A 13,549-nucleotide genomic window follows, 5' to 3' on the forward strand; every position below is an offset into this window, starting at 1 on the left:
TGTGTGTGTGTGTGTGTGTGTGTGTGTGTGTGTGTGTGTGTGTGTGTGTAAGAGAGAGAGAGATTATTATGGAAGACTGTACTTCTACTTCATCACAAAAGAGAAAGCCATCATTTAAACCCAAGAAGGCAAAAGGAAAAAATAAATGCTTATATGCATATAATGCAAAGTGGGAGACCAACACGCCATACTTATCTCTTAAATGAAGTAACATTCACAAGCCATTTTGTAAACTTTACAAGCATACATCACTAATCACAACAAAGGAAAAAAGCAATAAGGATGAGTGGAATTTATTTTTCTGTGTTATTACTTCAGCAAGAATACTCTGTCAAAAGAGAGGGAAACTGGCAACACAATGCTTTTGAAAATGTTAAAATTTTTGTCATTTTAAAATTACAGCTAAAAATGTAGCTGTCTCCCTGAATTGTGGAATGTCCCCATTCCTTCAACAGTTGGTCACCCTAAATGTAATATTATTATTATTTCTTTACTGAAGTTTACTCTCTCCCATTGTAGGTTCATAATATTACTCATTTGGTTAATAAATAATAAGAGTCTGTTCAATATATAATTCACCTTTAATAGATCATTTCCAATTTCATAACTATTTCTGTAGGAATTCAAAACACGCTTTTGTATTTATTACGTTATAATGGTACAAGGTACAGATGTTGATTCCCATAGGGAACCTGAAATATTTCTCCCACATGAGTAAATTTATAATACCAATATATCTGATCTATTATTGGACATAATAAATAATCCACCTAACTCATTCCTGGTTGACAGCGTTTTGCCCCATTGTGCTAAGTTGGGCTCATCAGTTGGTAAATAGCACACCTACCAAGATGCATGGCTAGTGCATGCCGTGGAGACCACTGCGTAGACTACTTGGAGCCACCGACATTGGCAATGCACTATGAGAGACTTAGCACACTGGGGCAAAATGCCGCAAACCAGGAATGTGTTAGAAGAAAAATTTATAATGTCCAATAACGGATCAACTATATTGGTATTATAAATTTACATATTCAGGACAAATATTTCAGGTTCCCTATGGGAATAAACATCTATATCAACTGATGGCCAGGCAGGCATCAATTTTTGAAAATGAGATAGTTTTGTTTTTTTTTTTTTTTTTTTTTTTTTTTTTTTTTTTTGCTAGGGGCTTTACGTCGCACTGACACAGATAGGTCTTATGGCGACGATGGGATAGGAAAGGCCTAGGAGTTGGAAGGAAGCGGCCATGGCCTTAATTAAGGTACAGCCCCAGCATTTGCCTGGTGTGAAAATGGGAAACCACGGAAAACCATTTTCAGGGCTGCCGATAGTGGGATTCGAACCTACTATCTCCCGGATGCAAGCTCACAGCCGCGCGCCTCTACGCGCACGGCCAACTCGCCCGGTAAATGAGATAAAGTCTCTCATAGTGCACTGGCACTGCCAGTGGCTCCAAGCAGCCTACGCAGTGGCCTCCACAGTATGCACTAGCCATGCATCTTGGTAGGTGTGCTATTTACCAACTGATGAGCCCAACTTAGCCCACTGGGGCAAAACGCTGGCAACCAGGAATGAGTTAGCTGGAAAATGAATAATGTCCAATAACGGACCAATGATATTGGTATTAAAATGGTACAATACAATTTATCCCAAATGTTAATAATATACACAGAGGTAAATAATTAGGCCCATATAAGTTAGTGGTCCGTAGAATTATTTCTGATATTTTACTGGTCCTCAGGTTGAAATAAAGTTCAGAAATGCAGGTCTAGCATATGTGAACAAATTACAATAGTATAAAATGCTCTCAAGTACTGTAAGTGCACGATTTTATAGTAGTAGAAAAAATGAGGAAGTGGAGAGATAGATAGAAGACAAGGAAGTGGCTTGATGGGAGATCTAAATGCACAAGTTGGAATGGAAAGACAAGGAAAGGAAGATGTTGTAGGGCCCTTTGGATATGGAAATATAAATCCAGAAGGCAAGTTGTTGGTGGATTTTTGCATGAGGAACCAAATGTTTGTTTGAAACATCTGGTTTAGGAAGAAGAACAGTCAGAAGATTACAAGGTATCATTGGGGAGACAGACAAAGACCATGACTGATTATATAATCATAGAGAATGAACACCGGAAGAACATTTTAGATGTTACAGTCATGCCTGAAGAAGCCTTTGGTGGAGATCATAGAGATGTGATAGGAAAGATTGAAAAACCGCCATTAAGAAGAGAGAAAAGAATTAAAGTATGGAAGTTGAAGGAGAAAAGAATACAAGAAGAATTTCAAAGGGAAATAATACCGTTGGTACCTAGGACAGAGATGGGAAATGTTGAAGATGAATGGAAAAAATTTAAGAAAGCACTGGTTGGACGTGCAGAAAAGGTATGTGGTAGGACATCAGGAAATGTGAAAGACAAAGAGACACACTGGTGGAATGCTAGGGTAAAGATTAATGTGAAGGAGAGAAAATGGCATAGAAAGCATGGAAAACATCTAAGACTGAAGAAAGTAGAAGAAAATATGTGAAGGCAAAGAATTTGACCAGGAAAGTAGTGGAGGAAGAAAAGAGGAAAAGCTGGGCCTCATTCATGAGAGATGATATGCAGGGCAGCAAGAAATTACCGTATGGTATTTTAAGAAACAAAAACAGAGGTCAAGTAAACACCAGATTTGTGAAGGATGAAGGCAGCATAATATTAACAAAGCCAGAAGAAATAAGAAATAGATGGAGAGAGTATTTTCAGAAGTTGCTGAACATGAGAACTAATGACAGTCATTCAATGGACAATCAGGAAAGGCAATTAGTTGATGAAGAAATGGATAAATAAATTACAATGAATGAAATTGAATTGCAGTAAGAAAGGTGAAGAATGGGAAAACTGCCAGAATAGATGAAATTTCAGTGGAGATAAGAAAGCCAGCTGGAGCTGTAGGCCTGCAGTGGACATATCGAGTTCTCAGGATTGTCTGGGAGAATAAGGAGGTCCCTGAGGATTGGCGAAAAGTAATAATCATCCCAATTTTCAAGAAAGGCGATAAGAAAGTATTGAAGAACTACAGGGGAATTACTCTGATATCCCATACTGCTAAGATAATGGAGAGGATACTGGAAAGTAGGATAAAGTTGGGGTTGAAAATCAGATAGAGAAAAATCAGTTTGGTTTCAGAAGTGGAAGGTCAACAATAGAGCCCATTTTCATTATGAGACAACTAATGGAAAAGCAATGGAAGTACAGGAATGATATGGTAATCACATTGAAAAGGCATATGACAGTGTCCCCAGGACTAAAGTTTGGGACAGTCTGGCGAAAAAAGGAATTGCACAAGGATTAATGAAAACAATTATGGCAATGTACAAGGAATGTTGTAGTTGCATGCAAACACAAGTTGGCAGGACAAGTTGGTTCGAATTCACTAGTGGACTGAGACAGGGAAGTGTTCTATCACCAATTCTGTTTACAATACTAATGGATGACATCATGAGAACAGCAAAAACAACATATGGAGAAACAGAAATGAACATCATGTTATTTGCAGATGATATTGTGATTTGGGGAGAAGACGACATGAAGGTTCAAGAAGAGTTGGATGTGGTGAATGGAAAGATCGAAGAATGGGGATTGAAAATAAGTGCAGAAAAGAGTAAAACTCTTGTTATGACTAGAGGGGAGAAAGAAAGGAAAGGTCAGATTAGACTTGCAGACAAGCCCCTGGAAGTAGTGGAAATGTTCAAATACCTGGGGAGTGAATTAATGAAGAATGTTCACCTGGATGCTGAGATTAGTAAGAGGATTCAAGCTGGAAGTTATTTCTATCATAGTGTAAGAAACATGTTATGGGACATAGATGTGCCAATGGAAGCAAAAGAAACTATGTACAAGATGTATTACGTATCCATAACAACTTACGGAGCAGAAACTTCGACAATGACGAAGAAGCACGAGAATCGAATACAGGCAGCCGAAATGAAGTTCTTGAGGAGTATGATACACAAAAGTAGAAGAGAGAAAATAAAGAATGAGAAAATCTGGGAAGAAACTGGAGTGGGAAAAATGAATGATAGAATAGAGAAGAGCTGACTGAGATGGTTTGGGCACATAAAGCGAATGAGTGATGAAAGAATGCCAAAAAAAAGTGATGGAAATGCAAGGAAGGAGAGGCCGTGGACGACCATGAATGAGATGGAAGGACACAATCCAATGCAGTATTATAGAAAGAAACCTGGACTGGGACACAGTGTTGGAGGGATGGGGGAAAGACCGAAGAAAGTGAAGAGGAACCGTATTTGCCCCTATCTGGCTACAGCTGGATAAAGGGAAATGATGATGATGATGATGATGATGATGATGATGATGATGATGATGATGATGATGAAAAATGACGAACTGTGGTATGCTCTGGAAGATGTTTCATTTTATTAGTACAATGAAAAAGGGAGAAATGATATAGAAGCAAAAGGTCAAAATTCTTGTAGTCTTGGTAAGAAACACATACAGTATACTCATAAATATAAGTAAAGATAATAGAAATTCACAGTAAGCATGACTCCATGACTCTCTAAAACAGATTTTCTAATTAGAATGCATAGTAGACCACAACAAATTCATGCATAAAGCTGATACTGCAGATCAACACCCCTCATATTACCAAATTATGACAAAAATTGAAAAGAGGACCAAAATAATTTTCATGTATCTACTCCTAGATTCTGTTTGTGTAATTTCCATGTCCTGTACAAGCTCCAAAATACCAAATCCAAACTCGTGACATATATTCAAGAGCTTATAAAAGTGTTGCTTACAAATGAAATTTCAATTGATTGTATCAATTCTTCAGAACCATATGAACTTCCCAGAGCAGTCTAAAAACTTGGCCCTATAAATACACAGGATGGACAGGTGAAGAAACATGAACTGACTCCCATCCCAGCCACTAAGAAATCAAGACCCTCCAGTCACTGCAAAGTATGCATATCATATGAAGTTCAAAACTACATGAAGTTAATCTACAGTGCTTGCAGCATTCCTGTGTACCACATGAATTGTTATACCAGTCACCACACACTAAAATAATACTAAAGGTAATCTGAAAATTTTACTCAATTCTGTCCTCTAATTCTTAACACAATCATTTTTTTTTTTTTTTTTTTTTTTTTTTTTAAGTAAGAAATTGACAAAAATGGCTGGTTCAAGAGGATCCAACTCTCACCACTGAGTATGTATGAAAAAACACAAAATGAACTGAAATAGTATAAAAGTTCATTAATAATGTAAAATTATACTGAAGTGCTGAATGAAGAAATCAGTTAAATTCAACATTTTAAAAATGTGATTATAATGACCAGACTAAAATAACCTGTTAACAAGTAATATTTTAACTAGTACTCACAGAATTGGAATTAGCTGAATCTGGCATTACTTCCACATTGATATGTACCAAATTATCTTGAGAATATACAATTGACGGTGAGCGTGAAATGCGGGGTGATGGTGGTGGAGTGCATGGATATTCAACTACATTTGGCCTGATGGTTGATTTCACTGTGAAAAGATGTTATACCATTAATTTTAAATATAAACAGAAACAGACACCACTAATATAATACTAACAGTATAATGCAGTATCATTCCAGACATAGTGGTTACTTACAAACAATGTTAACATAAAACCAATGTCTTATGAAGTAGATTCACCCGTAATCTGGAATATAAAAATATCCAACAAAGGTTGCAACAATACACTTTCTACATTCTAACTTATATCTGTGTCCAATACACAAGAATAATACAGTATGTTCTAACTTATATCTGTGTCAATATACAAGATCAAACATATCATTTCATCAAATCATTCAAAATCATTTTAATTGAATGATAATAACTTCACTGCTGTTTTAAATAAACAAACAAACAAATTACTTCACTCAAAAAGCTTTCAACCAATACTGATCAGCCATCTTCAGCAACTGACTCCCCAGGCTAGGAACACTTGAAATCTCCCATCCATTATTATCATCATTAAATTTGGAAAGGCATTTTTGTATGATAAGGTTTTACAGTTCATGTGGCTCAAATTGTGTCTGTTAAGTATACTGGTGCTCTGAGATGTATATTTTGTGTTTCTAGAGTGTTAACGGTGTGTCCCTAAGTACTAATAATAAGAATTTCCACAGTTGTGTTGGTGTCAATGTATTTATGGTTTGTGTTCAGTAAACGCTTGACAAATGCTGATTCTGTTTCAAGATAAACAGTGAAAATGAGAATATACACTCTGTCAAAAGAGGCAGAAATGGCTGACAACAATGCTGCTGTTCAGGACATTGGAAATGACTACGATGAATATGGTGCATCAGAAGTTGAAGGTGTAATGTATGAACATCCAAGAAAATGTACAGAAACTTGAAGGTGTTCTCATTCTCCACAATTTAGTAAATAAATAGTTGATGTACCTGTGCTTCGCTATGGAATTCTACATTGTATACAGAATTCTAGGTTAGGTAGTGTACATGTTGTGAGAAAGATTGTATTAAATTGCATAGCTCTTAACGTTACCCTGGAAACGCGACAGGCAAGCCACCAAACGTCTTTTCTCATATGAAGACTGGGTTAGGGAATTTTCATTGTAATGGTAAACTCGCTTGCCTACCATCAGTCACAATCAGGTTGGGGAGTTTTCATTATAATGGCAAAGACTCACTCTCCACCTGCCTTTTTACATCCTCAGAAAGACTGTCTTAGTAGTTTTCCCAACTGAAATGAAAGGTCATTACAATGACGTCAGTAGAAATGGCGTGATTAAAAGCGATGCTTTTGTATGAGATACTCGATCAAATGAAAAATCAACACATTTTCTCACTTTTAATGAACAGTCCAAAGTTCCAAAGCTGGAATGACCAAGTCGCAGACTGCCATGATCCGCAAACACTCTTTGTCTTTTTTCGACGGAGGTGGGGGTGGGGGTCGAATAGTAGAGTGTCCCAGGGCAAAAACTATGCCCTTTTATTAATCTGTTTCCTAAGAGTACCTGATAAGTCAGAAAATCTCAACTCACTACACTGGCGGCAGAAAAAACTATCTGACTTGGAGGCAAATTTTCCCTGCTAATCTGGAATAAAATGTAGAATTTAATAAAAGTGAAGATGAAGAAGCTTTTGAAAGGAACAGCTCTTTTCAGGGTTGAATTTTGAGTTATTTAGTGAATTGTGGTGCTATAATTTAGAATAGGCCTAAAATAAAATTTTAGACCAGGTCATAATACTACTACTACCACTACTAATACGTGAGCCTCTGACTTAAGTGTGCACACTGCTCATTCAAAACAGCATGTCAGAGTAGGGATCGAATAGCTGGAATATTATGATGAACCAGTGTGTTATGTACCAGCAGTATCAGGAAATGTATGAACCACAGGAATGGTATGCTAAAAATGAAAGTTTTCGAACTCCCCACCTATTTTCCACCAATATTCAGTCAGGCTGTTATACTCGGTATGCAGCAGTAATGCCATCTATCAGAGTTGAGTGGCAGCATAAGAGACAAAGAATATCACAACAAACAATGGTCAATGTAATGTTATTGTTGATCTATGTTATGTGCTTTCAGTATTGTAAGCCGTCACATTTAATTTTCTTCCAACTCTGAAATAACACTTTTATCATAGTTGGTATGGTAAAACTGAATAAAACATAAATGATTGGAAATGGTATTCTCTATAACTTGTGTTATGTAGTACTTTTCGATAGGACCAACAACATAGGCATTTAAAAATTAAATTTTAGGTGCCTTCCCCTAAACTACAAATTCATACAGGGTGAATAAATAGTTTATAGCTTAGACTGTAGTTTCTTATTCCCCAACTCTATATACCGATTTTCATTAACTTCTGTTAACCCATTTACTCGTGGCTCGGCATTGATTTCATAATAGATGTCTAGCCGAGAGTATGTTTTAAATAATGTACTTTTACCTACAGGAAAATGGTACAGTACAAGAAGGGTCAGTAGCTCAGCAAGGAGTATGTAATATCAAAATTGAAGACAACTTTCTGAATGAATACAAACAAATTCTTTGATTGCTCACTCGCCAATTTACAGCGTGAATCAATATATCTCACTCTTTGACATTTCCTGTTTAAAATTTGAATAGAAATCACTCATTTTATCTGTAAACTAAATTAGTACTACATTTTAGTATGAAAATGAAGAGCTTCATCTCTCAACAGTGACTGGTGCCCATAAATCAGTTTGCCAGTCTTAGCTGCACATATGGAAAGATGACTCTCACAGTTCATGAGGGATGGCATTATAAACCTGTACAAAAGACATTTTTGGACTTTGAAGAACCCTCATCCTGTCTGTATAATGCTCATCCTTTCAGAAGTGCCCTACAATTAAAGTCTGGGTAGGGATGGCCAGATACAATTAAAGTCTGGTCCTTATGCACAGCAAATACACTGGTGGAAAATGAAACCCCGAACACCAAGAAGACATTAGTTTAAAGGAATACAATTAAGGCCAAGCAATTATTTAGGTAACATATTTCTTTGATTGAAGTTTCCAGGTCACAGGTTCAAGTATGTGTGAGAAGACATGTGACATGGGGGTACATTAATACCCATTGCAGTCATCAAGATTTTGAATGCAAGCATGCAAACTTGCATGCATTTTGTCATACAGGTGCCATATGTCATTTTGTGGCATGGAGTTCCTAACCTGTTGCACTGGTTAGTCAAATCAACAATGGTTAATGCTGGTATTGGATGATACTTTGTCATCCCATAATGTCCCATATGTGCTCAATGGGCGAAAGGTCTGGTGATCTCACTGGCTATGGCAACTGGTCAACACTCTGTAGAGCATGCTGGGTGACAGCACTGGTATAAGGACGAGCATTATCCTGTTGGAAAACACCCCTCTTGAGTACTGCGAATGAATGGCAGCATAACTGATTCAATCACCAGTCTGACATACATATCCAATGTCAAGGTTCTTGGGATAATGACGAATGAGCTCCTGCTGACAAAGGAAATTGTTCCCCAGACCATAAACTCCTGATGTAGGTCCAGTGTGTTGTTGCTGCAAACAGCTGGGTTCCGAGCGCTCACCTGGCCTCCTCCTTACCAACCTACGGCCATCACTGGTACCAAGAGAGAAATGGCTCTCATCTGAGAACACAAGAAGTCTCAACTCCGCCCTCCAATGAACTCTAGCCTGACACCACTGAAGTCGCCGAGGTCAGTGATTCAGAGTTAGTGGCATGAATGCGACAGGACGCCTGAGTTGGAGCTGTCCTCATGCAATCTATTTGTTACAGTTCGCTTTGTCACTCTGGTGCCAACTTAAGCTCTAATGGCTACTGCAGATCCACCAGAGCCATGTGGTGAATACGGCGGTCTTCCCTCTCCATAGTGGCCTATGTGCTGCAGGACACCAGTGTTCTTGAGACAGTTCCTCACCATGACGATAGTTGCCAACACCGATGCAATGTGGATTTATCCCTGTTGTGTCCTCCAGCAATATAGCAGAAAGAACATCCACCTTCTCGTAGGCAAATTACATGGCATAATTCAAACTCAGTAAGCTGCTGATACTGTCTTCTTCGCCTCCTTAAAGCCATATTTGACTCACACCTACCTCACAATGCCAATACCAGACGAAGACTAATGCTCACGAAGAGTACAGCCTGTATTTAAAACAAACTTGCCTTGCAAATTCATAGTGGTGTTACTAGCTTGGAACATACCACTTATTAGATGTTGTGAGTCTCATTATGAAAGCCGTATTGGAGTACAGAATGTAAAAAGTTTCAAACAAATTTATTAAAAACCACCATTCCAATATTTTACAATCTTTAAGTTTAAGATACAAATATTACACAGATGTTAGAATGGGACATGGGCAACCCAATTTTGGGTATTCTTTCCAATATTTTCATAGACAACCTAGAAACGAATAAGATAATTAACAGAATCAATGGTCTTCAATTGTGGCTGAGATTTGTAGATGATACATTCGTTATCATCGATGAACATCAAAATAACAGTGATAATGTATTAAAGTACCTCAATGACCTTGACAATAATATCAAATTCACTAAAGAAGACGAATCCAATAAAACTTTGAATTTCTTGGATTTAAATTTAACAAGGACTAAGGATAAATTTATATTCCAAATTTATAGGAAACCTTTGTCCGCTCCATTGACTATTATAAAGACTAATTCTTAGCATCCATATTCTCATAAGCAGGCGACTTTTTAAAGTTTAATTCACAGGGCTCTAAAAATCCCACTTTCTAATGCTAACAGAAAGAAAGAATTTGGTTACATTAAAGATTTAGCTGAACTCAATGGTCAATAAAATTTTAGGTAAAATCAAACTAAGAACCACTACAAAATTAACCCCCGAAAAAAACCGAAAAAACAAGTTTTGCTGCCTTCACCTTTACTAACTCGGCTATATATCGTATAACCAATCCGCTAAAGAAATATGACGTCAAAATCGCGTATAAAACTCAAAACATGAATCGTAATATATTTTTTAACTCCAATACCGTAAATTCAATACACAATAAATTTTCAAATTCCGTAATTTATAGACTCAAATGCGCCCAATGTACTCTTACGTACATAGGACAAACCGGATGCAGTTTCAAACCTAGATATTTGGAACATTACAATGCTTCAAAATATAGAAAATATTCCGCTATGAGCAATCATATGAAGGATAACGGCCATAACTTTACCACAATTGAACAAGACCTTCATATTATGAAACACATCAACAAGAGTAAACTGATGACCGAGTTCGAAAACGCTTACATTTTTCTAGATCAGCATTATAACATTAATAGTAATCTAAACAATGTTCTCGACACATATAGCCCATTAATTGAACAAATCCCTAAATTACTCACAGCCTTTAACATAAATACAAATAATTTCATGAAAATATTTAATTATTAACACGTCAGCAATTTCCCTACCGCAATAGTAGCCACTCCCAAGTCGCCGATTCACGTCACACCCCCTCCGCCTACTCCTAATGTCCCCAATGCTCCACCTACCTCCCCTCTCCTGACTCATTCTCCACCCTCACAGACACCCCCCTACAATACATATAGCAGCAGAATAACAACTACCAGATCGTCTCAAACAACCAACAAGGCTAGTCACCTCTCTGTCAACACTACGGGGAGGCGTTGTTAAACTTCCACTCATTAACAGAACGTTCTCTGCGTTCCAAACCTCACATTTATTTTTCCTACGCATTTGTTTTCAACACGCGCCACATTGCGAATTCCCCCACATCTAAGGCTTTATTGAACACCCTATTTGTTGAATCTATGCTAGACAGCTCAAGACTATTCTAGAAGGAGACACAACACTTCTATACTGATGCTTCAAGCGCCTTTTGACCTTATCACGCAACCACTTGGAGTTAACAACATACCTGATTCTCATTCAACAACGTTCGAAGAATTATTTTTCGATATTTTAATTAATCCACGCTTCATTAATATCAAATAATTTGTACAATCCAATTGTACGTCAGATCACTATGACTATGTCTCGTTCTACAAATAAACAACTTGTACTTTTTTTAGACAAACACTAGTATTCATTCCACGTACATATAATACTATGACAAGTTTATTATTGAATTTTAGTTACATTTAAGCATCGCTTTCTCCACAGACTAGATTTTTATGACTGTTTTATCTTGTATTAAAGCATAAATAATTTGAATAATAATTTCAGTTAACATATAATTTTAATGCAGGTATGTACAAGTTCATACAAAGTCATGAACAACTTTCTGTAAATAGTGCATTAAAATGGTTAGATGTAAGAGAAGGCCACCTGGCCTTAATCTTGTCAGGATACTGTATTTATTCGCGTATTAGACACCCCCCCTTTTTTTCTTCCACTTTTACAGCCAAAAAAAGTAAGTGAGGTCCAATATGTGATAACCTCAAATTTTGTGCAGTTTACACATGGCTTCTAGGCTATAAAGAGCTATAAATTATACATTCTAACTTACACTATTCTTTAACAAACTTATGAATGTATTTGAGTTATACTGGCTATTTTCATTGGAAGGCAGTATTTCTAAATGTAAAAAGACAATAAATGGTGAACACGACCTTTAGGCCTACATATAAAGTAAATAGAGTCAGTTTTAGTTACTCATATCACGTCATTCGTTTCATCTCATTAATTCCTCTGATTAGGTTGATGTCAGGAAGGGCATACGGTTGTAAAAACTCGCTATGAAGATTTGCCTCACTTCATTTTTGACCCTGTACAGAAAAGGGATAAGGGTACCGTGTTATCATGTTATGCAATTAATGGCCAGTCATTTGTTTCTGTCACTTGAGCAGTAGGCCTACTGCACAGTAAACCTGAGTAAACCTAATTTGAATTATTGTCTTGTGCCGCCAAATTCCGTTACCGGTGTATCATCATTCCAAATGACGTCATCTTCACTGCCACCTTGTCAGCCACGCATCGAGAGCATTTGAGGTCCTGTCTTTTTTGTAACTTGTAAAAACAGTTTTGCTCCTGACTATAGAGTCCAAACAGTGAGAATCTATTCCCAGATGGTTTCTGGAGATGGTCTCTGATATCCCCAGTTGGTGTATGTGTAGCATAAGCCACTCCTTCCAAATAAAGCCGTGCTGTAGAACGCATGCCAAACCACCAGCTGATAAACTAGTGTATGTTACGAGTTGTATTTCCAAATGTAATACACAGTGACTGGAAGCATTCTTTGGATAACTGCTGCTGTTGAAAGTCAAACTCTTATTTTAAAGTATATTTCATGCTTGTTCTCCACATTTATCACATCAGGATTTACCGAAACTGCTGTAAATGAGAAGAGAGAGACTGCTCAGATTAGGTTAGGTATGCTATCAAGTGCCCGCATAGTGCCAGAAGTTCCACAACAGGAAGGTTAAAAATAAATTACAGGAAAGTTAGCCGCATTAATGGATATCTACAGGTGTGGCGATAATGCGTTTTATCATCATAATGTTTAATTTTGTACGATCATTATCTCCATTTTTTATTAACGCATAGTACCATGTTTTGTTTGGCATCTCCGAAAATCATTAGATCAGTAAGTGGGGACGTAAAATAATAATAATAATAATAATAATAATAATAATAATAATAATAATAATAATAATAATAATAATTTGGATCATTGGATTATTATTATTATTATTATTATTATTATTATTATTATTATTATTATTATTATTATTATTATTATTATTATTATTATTATTATTATTATTATTATTATTATTATTATTATTATTATTATTATTATTATTATTATTATATAATTCGCTGGGGCCATCAAGGACCACGTTAAGTCTTGTTGCAATTGACTCTGAACTTGGCCTTCTTTAGAGCCCAAATTTCCCTTATTCTTTGTTTCTTTGTGAGTGGGCCTGCTTACGCTCCTCTGTCCAAGGGGCACTGTGTCTTCTCTTCGGTTGTTCGTCTTGGTTTAGCCTGTTCGTCAATATTTTCTTGTGGAAG

General features: G+C 36.7%; 1 protein-coding gene across 1 annotated transcript in view; it reads right to left on the reverse strand.

The window, feature by feature from the left end:
• The window catches only part of Vps13D (vacuolar protein sorting 13D), an 866,734-nt gene that overhangs the window by 487,485 nt on the left and 365,700 nt on the right, over positions 1-13,549 (reverse strand). Inside the window, 1 exon segment of the mRNA XM_068226303.1 lies at positions 5,391-5,542. Coding sequence (XP_068082404.1) covers positions 5,391-5,542 — 152 coding nt within the window.

This window comes from Anabrus simplex, chromosome 2 (genome assembly GCF_040414725.1).
Source record: "Anabrus simplex isolate iqAnaSimp1 chromosome 2, ASM4041472v1, whole genome shotgun sequence".
NCBI lineage: Eukaryota > Metazoa > Arthropoda > Insecta > Orthoptera > Tettigoniidae > Anabrus > Anabrus simplex.